Source organism: Vulpes lagopus, chromosome 5 (genome assembly GCF_018345385.1).
Source record: "Vulpes lagopus strain Blue_001 chromosome 5, ASM1834538v1, whole genome shotgun sequence".
Lineage (NCBI taxonomy): Eukaryota > Metazoa > Chordata > Mammalia > Carnivora > Canidae > Vulpes > Vulpes lagopus.
This window is the reverse complement of record NC_054828.1, coordinates 110,925,942-110,940,292: the sequence shown is the minus strand read 5'-3', so window position 1 is coordinate 110,940,292 and position 14,351 is coordinate 110,925,942. Positions and strand designations below refer to the sequence as shown.

At 39.5% G+C, this 14,351-nt stretch overlaps 1 protein-coding gene across 2 annotated transcripts in view; it reads left to right on the top strand.

Annotated features, from left to right (window-relative positions):
* The window catches only part of CLIP4 (CAP-Gly domain containing linker protein family member 4), a 63,463-nt gene extending 55,443 nt beyond the window's left edge, over positions 1 to 8,020 (top strand). The window contains exons 15-16 of one of the 2 annotated variants that reach the window (XM_041757366.1): positions 143 to 215; positions 5,799 to 8,020. In XM_041757366.1, the coding sequence (XP_041613300.1) occupies positions 143 to 215; positions 5,799 to 6,120 (395 nt within the window). In that variant the 3' untranslated portion in view covers positions 6,121 to 8,020. Of the gene's footprint in view, positions 1 to 142; positions 216 to 5,795 lie in introns of both variants that reach the window. The other variant, XM_041757365.1, reaches the window with a different exon arrangement.
* The last annotated feature ends 6,331 nt before the right edge of the window (positions 8,021 to 14,351 follow it).

Sequence of the window (14,351 nt, the reverse complement as noted above, 5' to 3'; positions counted from 1 at the left end):
TGTACTTTTTTTGCTTTCTGTTTCCAAAGAAACTTTTGACAGGCTAGAACACCTGTAGAAGAAATGATAAAATATAACTTTGAATGAGAACTGCAGATGTGTGATTTATTTTTCCTCTTTTGACCTTAACTTTGACATTTAGGTTTTAGGAGAAGTTTCAGTACGACTTCTGCTTCTTCCCACAAAGAAATTAACAGAAGAAATGCTTTTGCCAAGTAAGTATTCAGAAGATTTAGAAAAACATTTTTCCAGATGAACATGGCAGGGATCTGTGAAGAAAGAAAATAGCTTCTGTCCCTTTTTACATTGCTTGGTGGAATTTCTCTGCCTACGAGAAAAGGTGTGATGAGTGTATTAAGAAGAGCCCTCCCTGCCTCCCCACCTCCCTGTCTCCCCCTCAAGCTCAGTGCAAAATGTCACCAGTGACTAAGTGGTGTGCCACATGGATTTTTGGGGAGATTTAGTACCATTAGTGAAAGTTGGAGGAATTTACATTTTGTCTTACCATTGAATAGGATGGATTGATTTTCAACTGTTTACTTAATTAATCAAATTTGACTTCATATTTTCGGCAACATGTTAAAAAAAATGTCAGGTCTGTTTGCATGAAGTGATCTTAGTATTATTTAAAAAAAATACTCCCAGCTCCTCCTGTAGAATATACTGCTCAAAATGCTTTTTTTTGGTGGTTGTTTCTTTATAGAATCTTTTTTTTCTTTTTCATTTTTATTTATTTCCCTCAGACCCACTTTACTTCCCCGGATATTTTCCTGACACTTTTGGAAACTTTTTTTTTTTTTTTTTTTTTTAATTTTAGAAGGATATGAGGCTCTTCTAGATTGATTGGGTTAAGGGGTTCTTTTTTTATTTTAAAACTTTCCAGTTAATCTGAAGACTAATGCCTGGGGCTGTGGAGGGTTGGGTGTGGAAGGAAGAAAGGACTAGCTGAGTAGGGAAGCATACATCCTTGCTTATTTGTGGTGTTCTGGAAGCTGCTAGAAAGTGGAACCCAGGAACTGGAACTGGGCAGTCAGCTGAGCAACAGGTAGGTGGTTTACATAGTCTGGTGAGAAGTTAGTCAGGGCATCACAGGAATCTAAAATTTCAGTTGCCAACCATGATTGTCCTAAGACATTGCCAGGTACTGTTTAACAGCAGGGTGGGCTAGGGGGTCTGTTTGTGTTTTCTTTCTTTCCTCCATACCTTCACCAATTTCAGAATGCTGAGATTGGTCTCCTCACTTGAGTAGCTGAGAGCATTAAGACTCTCTGCTCTGGTTTCTTGAATATATCCAAGAGTTCTAAGGCAGAATGGAAGAAACACCAGGAAGAGACTACTGAAGTACAAAGGAACCAGGGTGGGTGGGCAGTGTCAAAGGCCGTATGCAATGCTGGGGGTGGGAGAGTGCCACATCCAGGGAACCAAGGGAAGGATAAGAAATGTGAACCATAAGAATGAATTATGCAGCAGGTATAGGTGTGCACAAGATCATCTGCTGACATGAGGGAAAATATGGGGACCTTCTCTTAATTTTCTGTAAAAATGAAATGAAGCTTTACTGATATTTGTACAGATTGAGACTAGTACCTGTTTTTTAAAAAAGAAAAATACTTTTATTGAGGGTATAAAATCAATTTTTAAAAATAATTGATTTTTGCTTATAGAGTACAGGACTGAAATATTCAGTGGCTGCTGTTCTAAGGAACAAAAGGCAGGCTTTGGGTGTTGGCAGGTGCCAGGAGAGCTGTCTGTGATCTTGGGCTAGAGGAGACATTAGAGTGACAGCTGGCCTTCTGCTGAGGGCACAGAGTGGATCGGATCCTGTGCTGGCCCTAGGTTGGAAGCATGATGTGTTCTGAAGATCACGTGTTGAAAAATGAATTCATTGAGATTCCCCACACACTACCATTTTCTTGTGCATCCACATGGAAATAAATGATACTTCCAGAAGAAACATGGAAAACATGGAGGTTATGAAAATTCCTGGGGAGGACACCTGAAGGATTTGGGGGAAAGGACTTGCCTGCCCCACATAAAGGAGGACGTGAGGAAAGGGAACAGGATCTGGTTTTCTCTCTTGTTTGTGAGATGACAGTGATGAATGCATTTCCTTCCGAGGATGAAATGATGGCAGGGGGCTTGAAGCAATTCTCCTGTCTTCAGAATTCTCTGTGTATCTAATGTCAAGAATGGGGGTAGAGAGGAAGCAGGCTTGGGATTTGAACCGGGCACCACAGCAACCTGGTAGTCACCAGGGGTCTGTCCTTTCCCACCTGGCATCCAGCCTGCATCTGTATCCTGTCACCACACTCAGCCTGGCCCTTGCCAGCTCCTCTCAGCCCCGCTCTCTGTTATGGCGGCGCATCCCGCCTGTGGAGTCCAGCCTGTTGACACGGTCTATGTGGTCAGCTCAAATCTGAATGTCTCTAGGCAGAACTCACATAATCCGGTTTGCTGCGTGTTCCGTTATGTCACATCACCTGTTTGCGTTTGCTGCTTGTCCCTCGAAGCTCTCAGTTCTCAAGCCCAGAGTGAAGCCCAGATCCCCTGGCACAGAGCATCGAGGCCTGCCTGCGTGCGCGGCTCCCGTCTGAGTCCGTGACTTTGCTGTCCTGTGAGGGCCTCACAAGTGAGGCTGACCTGTCACTTCCTCACTCAAGATTCTTTTCTGGCCTGAAGGGAGGACAGAGTGCTTCCCCTCCTCATGCTCCTTCAGCACTGTACGCAGTCTGCATGGCAGTGTTTAGGACATTTTACTGATTTTAAATCAGCACAACTCTAGAACCTAGCCCCAGGCCTGCCATTTCATAGGTGGTCAGTTAACGTTTTGGAATGAGTAAACATAGCTCTGAAATATACCGTAATTCCAAGTTTCTTACTTCCCTGAGCTTTTAGAGCTTTGATGTAACTTGAATCAAATCATTCTCTTTGTTAACTCTTCACCCAAAACATGAATTCGAATGTTAACTCTTCACCCATACCATGAATTTTTTAAAAATATTTTATTTATTTATTCATGAGACACACGTATACACACACACACACACACACACACACAGAGAGAGAGAGAGAGAGAGAGGCAGAGACACAGGCAGAGGGAGAAACAGGGTCCCTGTAGGGAATTTGGTGTGGGACTCAATCCTAGGACCACAGGGTCACACCCTGAGCTGAAGGCAGACACTCATCTGCTGAGCCACCCAGGTGCCTCCCAAACCGTAATTTTTTTGGTTTAAATCCTGAATTTATTTATTACTTGTTTCTTTCTTTTAAAACTTTTTTGTTCATGAAAGTTGATTGTACAAAATTTGAAAAATTATAAAAAACTAAGTGCAAATAAAGATCTTCTGTAATTTTTATCACCTAGATGGGATTATTACTCCTTTCATTCACCTAGATGGGATATTACTCCTTCATCAGTGCATTTCCAATTTTTGTCCCAAAGGCATATATTTGAATTTTCAACCAAATTGGACAATTCATACTTTACATACATTTTGAAAGCTTTTCCCCTTAGTAAATCCCATGTTCTTTAATAGTTTTCCTTAGTGTGGATTTTGCAGTGTTTAAAAAGACTGTGTGTATGGAAACATTTCTATGGCGTAATAATACATGAAAAAAATTGTAATTTAACGGATAGTTGATGCCAGACTTTTCATACATGTATCTGTTTCCCTCTCTGCGCAAGTGTGTGTGTGTGTGTGTGTGTGTGTGTGTGTGTGTGTTCAGGCAGATACCCAGCTCTATTTCCTTCTGGTTCTTTCCTGTTTTCCTAGAATGTATTTAGGTATTTAACTTATATGGAGTTTATTTTAACATACAGTGAGTGGTAAGAATCACATTCTTTCCCCCCAAATTATTTTTTACAGCACCCCTTGTTGAATGTTCACTCCTGTCCCACTGATTTGAAGTTTTCCTTTTTAATCACATAAAAAATATGCATATTTTTCTAAGTTATCTTTTCTCTGTCATGTAAAAGTACATTCTTATGCCAGAGCCACATGGTTTTAATTATAGTAACTTTAGAATTTGACACAATGGCAATGTAAATCTTTGCTTTACATTTATTGTTATTTTATTTTACATTATTGTTATTTTTCAGTTTTGTCTTAATTACTAATACCCATTTGTGGTTGTAAGCTCCTGGCCTTTGTCCTTGGACTGCCTTGCATGGGAGCCCCATCCCACCTCTTCACCATCTCTCTGACCATAGGCAAATAGCTTAATTCTTTTGATCCTCAAATTCTTCTTCTGTTTGGAGGGAGAGAATATCTACATCAATGGTTTGGGTGAGGTTGGATAGGATAATAGATGGAAAGTGCTTGGCACAGAGTAGGTGCTCAGGAAATGATAGATGGTGTCATTTTTATGTGAAATTCAGAGTGATTTTGTGAGGTTGTAAACAGTATCCCTCTAGGGGGTGAATTTACACAGAACTGACACATGTATGTTTCTATCCAGAAACAAAGGTTGTATGTGTTTCTCTTGTATGTTCTTCAGTAAAGATCTGTACTTTTCCTAATAGTGTTAGATATTCTTTGTTAGCCTTTTATTGTATGGGTGCATTTGTGATAAATAGTACTTTTTTCCCACTATATTTTCTTACTAAAATTCTATCATGTATTGGCAAATGTGGCTTGGGACAAGTCTTTGGTCCTAGTTTCCTTGCCCATAAAATTAGAGTGGTTTTCCTTTCTTATGGGGTCGTTAATGGAAGGAAATGAGATGTGTGAGTGATAATGTATTAGGAAATAGAGACGTGAAATAAAATAGAGAAGTAGGACCCTGCTTCTTTCAGGTACCATGCAGCTTTGGTTACAGGTTGGTTCTGCATTGTCTCACCAGGGAGGACGTGGAGAAGGGTTTGTTTTCAGAGGACAAGTGGTGTGTGGATAGAGCGTGAGAGGCTCCATTGGTGGTGGTTTCAGGGAAACTTTTTGGGGAAGTCTCAGGTGATATATGGCAACAAGAACTTGGTGATGTTTTTGTTGTGAGTGACTTTCAGGGTCAGCAACTTCTCAGTGACAGAGGAGGAAGCTCTGGGGCAGTACTGGCATGAGGTCTTGGATGAGTTCCCTGGGTGGATGCTCTGCAGTGTTGTTATCAGGTCAGGTTGGTGGCAGGTGCCAGGAGGAAGTGCACTGTAAATCACATTTTGTAGAGGAAAGAAGAGGAGTCCTCCTGGAAACTAAGATCCTCCTTACTGTCAGTGGCAGGGAGGGTAGGGAAACCCTTAAGTGTCGCTGGAGTTCACTCATGGTGTGTGTGTGTGTGTGTGTGTGTGTGTGTGTGTGTAAATTTATTTTATAAAGTTATAGATTAGGAGTTTTTTACATTGTTTTCAGGTAAATAAGTGTTTAAAAAGTGAACAAAAGGTCATTTTAATTTGCCACAGCCCTAATGCTATGTTTTTGTTTTTGTTGTTGTTTTGCTTTGATAATTGATAGCAGTTAAACAGGTTATAAGTATATTTTTTCTAGTGGATGTTTTACAGAAAATAAAAAGTGTGTGTGTATATGTGTGTGTGTGTGTGTGTGTGTGTGTGTGTGTATTTAGAAATTACTAGTGAAATCTTCAATCCAGATTAGGGTACTATTAAGATAGCCAAGAGAGAAAAATGTTTCAAATGTTGAATGAAGTATATCCTAATATTGCTATTTAGAATAAAAGCCATCAGGTTGTGAACATACAGTATTTTTTTCTTTGTGAATGAGTTGTGGATCTGGCGGTAGAAATGGATGTGACAAATTGCCTGTGTTGCTTTCATGGTGAAGAGTTCCCCTTGCTCTTCTGCCCAGCAGATCTAAAACTGCCCTGCGCCGCAGCTGGAGCAGCACCACCACCGCTGGAAGTGTTGAAGGGAGCGTGAAGCTGCACGAGGGGTCCCAGGTCCTCCTCACGAGCTCCAATGAGATGGGGACCGTTAGGTACGTGGGCCCCACTGACTTTGCTTCAGGGATCTGGCTTGGACTTGAGCTTCGAAGTGCCAAGGGGAAGAATGATGGAGCAGTGGGTGACACACGCTATTTCACCTGTAAGCCCAACCACGGAGTCTTAGTTAGGCCAAGCAGAGTAACCTATCGGGGAATAAATGGGTCAAAGCTTGTGGATGAGAATTGTTGAGTTACACTTCTGACACACTAAATGAGCTCATATACATACATGAAATATAGAGCCCATCGCAAATGGTTTATTTAGCCATTCGTTTAGATTTGAAAATAGAGCTATCTTCCTAAAAACCATTATAACAATTCAGAGAGACTCCTTTAGAGAGCTAGAAATCTGAACTGTGGGAATCATGGTTCTCTTAAAACAAGTTCAAAATAAGCATTTTTAAGAGCTTTTAAAAAAGCTTTAAAGCCAAGAGAATTCTGAGACTTAGGGGGAAAAAGTGTGCCATTAGGTAGCCAACTGACGTTGCTTACTCTGTTTCATTTTGCACATAATATTGGATTTTTCATAGGCTGTCATAATGAGGGTTTTCACAAGCTCTGGTTTTAACCTATGACATTCACATGACCTTTGTTCTGTCAAGTATTTTTGGAGCTTTTCTTTCTGTACTAATAAGTACAGTAAGAGAATAGCATCTCAATGATTAGTGTATTTTTCATATAGTTTTCTTTGTGTGTGTGAAATGATTTGACCTTTCAGGAATGCCTCATCTAGAGATATGTTAAAATCCTGGAGTCGGTGGGCCTTCTTATGCTGAGCCTCTCAGCCAATAACAGATAGAGAAATGGAAGTTCTAGAGCAGCTCTTCTCTTACCCAGGGGCTTTAATTAGCTGATTAACAGAGCTAAGAATAGAGTGTGGGTCTCCTGACCTGTGGCTCATGCTCTTTCCTCTATACAAAGTGTGTAATCACAGATTTTTCTTCTGTGTTGGCAACTGCCCCATCTGAATAAACAACAACCCCATCATTAGGCTTATGAATTCAAGTCGTAATTGGAATTTTTTGCACATATTTGTCTAATTCCTTATTGGACATATCTATAATATACACGAAGCACTTTTAAAACATATTGCACTTTCATCTTTGTGGAAAATTTACCATTATTTCTTCCTGAGATATGAAAAACATTTAGAAAAATTATATTTAAGAGAAGAGAGTAAATTAAGATGTTAGGAAGAATATAATAGTTATTCATTTACATGTATATGGTTTCTCAATGTTTTTGCTTCTATTCATAAAACTGGTGTTGTGTTTGCTATCTTTGCTGTTTTTATATTTTCAGTTGTTGCAGAATTCAGCCTGTTACAAAGCTACAGAACTGTATCATGTTTTTGTATTTCTTTTGGAGCACATGTTAACAAACTAGGCTTCAAAATAGAGTGATACAATGTAAAACATTTGTGTTGTGGATATGTATTGATGTTTCTGTCCTATGTGTAAAGATTTATCTTTTATTGTAGATATTTAGACTTTAAACTACAAAGAAATATTGGAACAGTTTACTTTATAAGATTAAAAGTATCCTTTAGAACGGAGCTCGCTTTGTGCTTAGAAGTATAATATGTTGAACTATTTTGCAATATACTATTTAAAGTCTAAATTCTGTTGCTTTGCTGCCTTTTTAAAAAGAAGTGTGGTATTTCAAATATTGCCAGAGCTATTTTCCTGATATACATTTGCAAAATATGGCTGCTTTATAATCAAGGAATATTTTTATTGATTGAAGAAAATGCCTGTATTGCAATTCAAGAGTAAACTTATTTTATTATACAGCTTATTTCTTTAAAACTCTATTTATACCTTAATATGAAATTCATGACTGCTCTGAACTTGGGTGTCCATAATTCTTGTTAAATATGAAACCCTCTCAGAAACAGTAATGCCAACTCTAAGGTCAGGGAAACAATTGTTCTCATATTTAGATTAGGATCATTAAATCCATATAATGTGTATGTTTACATATACTATACTTACAAATTAGGTGTTTTCATTTGTGTTTTGCTTATTAAATGTCATTCACAGTTCAATTCTTGAGCATTAATAAAAAGGGAAGCTGTTTTGGTTTCGAAATGTTATCTTGTCATTACCCTTCCTGCATCTCCCCCTTCTCTCAGTAACTCAGAGTGCATGGGCTTCATGCTGAACTTTTTCGTCTTACCACACACAGTGACTTGGATTTGTCCTATCCTTCTAGAGTTTTAAAAAGTATCATGCTTCCTACTCAACAAGTAAAGTTATATTTTTAGCTACCCTTCTACTATATCATTTTGATAGCCATTTAAGAGAAGAATGGGTTTCTAGAGTTTTCTAAAATTGCTTCGCTTTCTTTTATACCAGTGGGATTTCATTTGTTTATTTCAGATAGAATACTTTGAATTTATTTTTTTATTTTTAGCTTTTAGATTTTTATTTATTTATTCATGAGAGCGAGAGAAAGAGGCAGAGACATAGGCTGAGGGAGAAGCAGGCTCCCCACAAGGAGCCCGATGTGGGACTCAATCCTGGATCCTGGGATCACGTCCTGGGCCAAAGGGAGATGCTCAACTGCTGAGCCACCCAGGTGTCCCAATACTTCGAATTTGGATTAAAGAACATATAAATAATTACCCTCATTCTATCACAAAGCTTTATTTTTTTGTTTTAGGGTAACATGGTGGTAATATTTTTAAGTGCTTAAGAGTGTTCAGATGCAGATGTTTGCCGACTCTGAACCCTGAGACATTGCAGTCTTGGTCTGAGACTCTTGCACCCTCCTCTCCAGAACCATATATACCCCCTCATGTTTTATTTTTCTCCTTAGTATTTACCATACTTGGTCATGCTAGGCTTTTGCTTATTTCTCTCTTCCCTTACTAGACGGAGGGATGGATATGACTGGTTCATGCTTTATCCCTGACACCTGGAGTAATACTTGGTACCTAGTAGATGCTCAGTGAATGTGGAATGAACAGAGGCAGTGAAGGCCATTGATGGTTCAAAGTAGGGGTATTATCAGGTGGCCTCAAGAGACCAGGCCATGCAACAGGTAATTGGTGCTCGGTAAGGGAAGGAGGAGGACAAGGAAGGTTAGAATCATGTGAGTCCGACTTTCCCCCAGAACAGTGACATGCAGGAGGTAGGAAGGTGCTGGGTGCTGGGTAGGAGGAAGGAAGGAAGGAACAACAGGATCACCGGTGTGTGTGTGTGTGTGTGTGTGTGTGTGTGTGTTTTCCCTGGGAATGGCTTTGAATTTCTGTTTTGACAGGATGATAATTCAGAGAACATAGTCATATGCATGGTCAAATACTGAACATGCACAGTGTTGGTCTCTGGGGCCAGACGTTTTTATTTTGGAGTTTCATTTTGGACCTATCCACTTAGAACATGTGATAATACTATTTAAGCCACATAGACCATTGACTAGAGACCCAGTGTGTTAAGAATCATTCTTTTTTTTTTTTTTTTAAGAATCATTCTTAATTAAGAAATAAATCTAGTAATTGTAACTACTCACTGGGTAGTTTTTATCTAAATGATTGACTGAGACATACTATGTATCACCACATTGCAAGCCAGGAAGAGAATTTATTTTTTATTTTTCTTCATGCCCTGTGCTTCACTATACTTATAATACAAATACAGTAGTTAATACAAAACTCACAGTATCACATATATCTTTAGTAATTATTTAATAGTATCCCTTGATACATAGGCCCTTATTTACAAACGATGTCACATATAAGCTGCTTGAATATACAATGGACATTCCTAATGACGCTTGTGTGTAGGCTGAACAAGTTAAATGGGACACATTAAGATTTTATTAGAAGCAGAACATGATGCCTTTGCATAGGCAAAAAGGATTTCCTCTGCCAAAAGTTTTGCTAACGCTCCTTTTCACAAGAGGGGGGAAAAGGTTTATGTGAAGGAATTAGGTTGGTGGGCACATGTTACTGACGATACTGTATTTTCATTATGCTTGATAGGAATGAGGCAGAGTTTCTGCTTATGGCCTCTCCCTTGTGGAGAAGGGCATGAAAAGGTATGGGAACCTTTCTTCTCTTGTTCCTTTAGAATACCTTACAATGAATAGAATTTTCATGATAAAGCAGCAGGAAGTTTCAACATTTTCATCATTTACTGCACGGGGAAGTGTGGTGGTCATGATGGTGCCAAGGGGGCAGTAAAGTTCTGAGTGATGTTAGCAAAGGTATTTTAGGTGTTTAAATTGAGGCTATTAGCTTAAAATAGAATGTCTTCCTAAAGATCACTAGTGTCGTTTAAAAAATGCTCACAAATTTGGCTTAAATTCAGCTCTAAAATCCTAAATGAACCCAGACAGACACATTTGCCACTACTGTAGATACTAGGTATTTCCTCCCATGTACACACCTGTGGGCTTCTTCATCTGGAGGAATGTGGTCTCAGGATTGTCAGAGTTGTTTGAACTGGATAGGTGACAATAAATAGGGAGTCTCAGAAATCTACTTGTACTGCACTGAATTTGAATTTAAAGCACTTCTAATGCATAGGAAGTGTAAATACCCAGATGCTGTGTCTTCCTTGGCGGAAGCCAATCTCCTAGAGCCCAAGTTCTTTCCGCTCCAGCCCACCAGAGTTCAGGCTGAATGGACTTACCTTCTTGAGGACTGAACTAATTATTCCTCACATGACAAATCAAACTGATGAAGAAGTGAATCCTGATAAAGTGATACACCGAGCTTCCAACCCTCGTTTTACTCTTTCTCTAATATGACTCCTGAGATTCAGCTTCAGCCTCGGTCTGCAATGTTCCAGATGGTGGTTGTCCCTGACAGTTCTGGTCCTGAAGGAGAGGTGTTACTCTCCAGCATCTTTGGAAAGAATATCCCAAGATGGATTTTAACAAATTTTAATAGGCACAAAAAGTCCTGTATCGATGGCAGGGAAAATGGATTTTTGCATTATAGACAACAAAAGAAGAGTCAGGTGTTAAACCTCAGTCGCCTTCACCAAACCTGCTAATAAAAGCGAATTTCTAGTAAGAATTCCAATAGGTTATATATATTAGTTAAAAAGAATATAATTTTCTGAAGTGTTCTTTGAATAGAGTTTAGGGAATAATGAAATCGCATAAAGTTTCAGGAGGCCTCACTTTACGCTGCCTGGTGTGTGACCAAGGAGAGTCCAGCGTGATGCTCTGCACTAACTTCTGTCTCGTAGGAAACTTCACTAGCTGCTTACTGGTGCGTATGTGTGCAACGAACCTGCCTTTACTATCACTCTGTTTCTTCTGAGAACTGTGAAATACTTTATAAATATTATTTGGAATAATGCAAAAGGGCTTAAATTGCCCCCCCACCCCCCAAGTATTAGAAGTACTAAAATGTAGAAAATTTGCCTGCAGTCTTCACAATCTTATCTTTTGGTGAGATATTTGAATTGACTCTCTTTGAGGATTTCCTATTTCTAGATTCACTATAAAGCTATATTATTTACAACATGTTTCAAAAAATTGCCATCCAGTTGCAGTAGGTGTGTCTCTAAGCCTGAAAAGAGGGATTCTCTCCAATCCTATGTAATTGGGAGAGAGGACTCCTGTGATGAATGAATGCCTTCTCATAATGGGACTGTGACACTTGTTTTAGGGATACCTTACTCTACAGATGCCTCCTGGTGCCAGACTTGTGGCTTATTCTGGGCTTTGTATCTGGCTCTGGGGATGGAGGTGCAAATTGACAAAAGACAGCAAATGCATCAGACCTATCGTGAAATATCAGGTGTGCCAAAGCTTCCGAAGATAAATTTTATGATTTTACTTTGCTGGTAAATATGCAATTGTAGCAGACATAACAGAAGTTAAATGAGAGGTATGACACTGAAGGCATATAAAGTCATTCAACAAACATGATTCTCAGAGTCCTACAGCTTTGCTTCTTTCAGGAAACCATCCAATTAACTTTTTTGCTATGTTGATAATTTTCTGATTTGTTAAAGAGATCTTTGAATAGAATAAACAGAGAACTGATACTGCACTTCTTTCTGGTCTACTTCTGTATAAAGACTAAATATGATTTGGCTCACTGGGAAGGCACACTGAATTAATTTGCTTTGGCTCTGAATGCATTAAGACTCAAGAGTCAAGGTGTCAAGATTATGGAAAGGAACACACATGCACCCACACACCAGTCCTGGTTTACAGATTGTGGACCAGGGGTTAGGATTTGCCTTATGCAGAGGTGAAGTCTTACAGAATCATTGACCTCAGGGCAGCCCGGGTGGCTCAGCGGTTTAGCGCTGCCTTCAGCCCAGGGCCTGATCCTGGAGACCCGGGATTCAGTCCTGCGTAGGGCTCCTGCATGGAGCCTGCTTCTCCCTCTGCCTGTGTCTCTGCCTCTCTCTCTCTCTCTCTCTCTGTGTGTCTCTCATGAATAAATAAATAAAATCTTAAAAAAAAAATCATTGACCTCAGAGTTGGAATGGGTTTTGAGACCAAATGGCTAGTATTGTTAAATGAGAAAGTGAGAGTTCACGGAACTTGCTGGAGTCTAGTACCTGGGGTGCTCAGCTCCTGCCCCATCTGCATGCGGTCTCTCAAGAAGGCACAGAGTGCTAAACCATCCTAAGTATTGTAATCAGGTGAAGTTCCATCTGATATTCATCTACATTGGCAAATAACATCTCTTAGAGTATAAATATTCTAGAGACTATTAACATACACTAGTTGCTGAGGCTTAGAGGGAGATAAGACTGCCTTTCAACCTAATAGCAACAGCTTGTGCCTATGAATGAGCATTTGAGTGATGGCAGGATAAATAATTGTCATTGCTTTCAAGGAGGCAGTAGTCTTGGTAGATGGATGCAGTAGGGAGATAGCTGGAGAGTGTGGAACAGAGGCATCTGAGAAGTGGGCATTGGGCTGGCAATGCATGTGGGCCTCGGTGCTTGCAGCCTTTCTGAGGTTAGCCTGGTAGTGCCATCTTTACTTGGAAGGGGTACCACACTCATTTACATTTCCTGAGTACCAAAGAGGGGACATCACTGCTTTAGCTTTGTGGCTATAGTTCATGTTCTTTGTCTTGCCACACCCCCCCGCCCCATTGTATGTAATATTCTGTTCTCACACTGAGCTTTTCCAATGTTTTAAAGTTAAGCTAGAGCTAAAAATAATTTTGTACTTGAATAGTTCCTTAAAAATTAAATACACCTACTCAGAATACCAAAGGAAAACAGAATCTTAATAGAAGCCTTACTGTTTGTTCTCAATAATTCTCTTTTATTTTAGGGCATCCTATGGAGGATTACGGGAATGCTGGGTTTTGTTTTGCATGTTCGCACAACACAGGGAACCATCTGCTGCAATGAACTTAGGAAAGTCAAATTGTATGTTCTTTGGGGACCTATTTAAGAAGTCATTAGCTAAAGACAGATTGACAACACACTTCATGCGGTTTTATCAATCTTGTCATGGGGAGTCTGTTATTGAGAGTCGTCTGAATTCACATGCACCCTGTTTTTAGGTCTACAAGGCTCATATGAATGTTAATCCTGCTATTATTGGAGAACATCTATTAAAGTAGCCTGATCACTTAGAATTTCATGTGGAGTCAAAGTTAATCTGCAGTTATATAATAACTTATAGTTAGAGAGTTTGCCAAGTATTAATGAAGATGCTGGGAATTTTTAATTACTCAAGCTGATTAAATACCTTCTTTTCTGTGATGCTTATTTGTTGACATTTAAAAAAAAAGAGTTCTGAGTGTGGGAGAGTCTTTACATTCTTTTGGGCTGGAAAGGACTGGGTACTAGCAGGGTTTTTACTCCTGTTATGAAGTGAGTGACAGATGAAATCAAACATGGCACAAACGAGAGAAACCAGAGGCCCAGAGGGGTGGGTGCTAGCACTCCCACAGAGCTTTGGTGGTTGAGAGGCAGGGATGTATAGGCACATTCTGACTTGAAATTCTCCTCACGCCCGGCCCAAATCACTTGGGAATTGAAGAGGTCTACGAGGGAGTGCTGGTGCTTACACATGTTTTGTAATCTCCTTGTGGGGCACTGAGGAAGAGAATCCATTCTCATTGGAGATGGACACATGCGTACAGGCAGTTCCAATACCCCAAGGAGAGCCAGGATTCACGACCTAACTGGTGGGAGAGAATCCAGTTTTTTGACCACTGAATAGATCATACTCTTTTTAAAAAAATAGGTTTATTCCTGCTATTTTGATTTGCTATAATTTTGAGGTACACATATTAATAATTAATTAAACTGATCATTCCCTTACAAACTGTTAGTTTCCCAGTGGTATGGGTGTGAGCTTTTGATGAGCTTATTTATGGACATGGAATATAAATACTCTAGCTCACAGTTTAATTAACATGGCTTCTATAAACTCTAATTGTGCCCGTGCTCTAGGTAGGACTCTTCCATCATAGTTAAT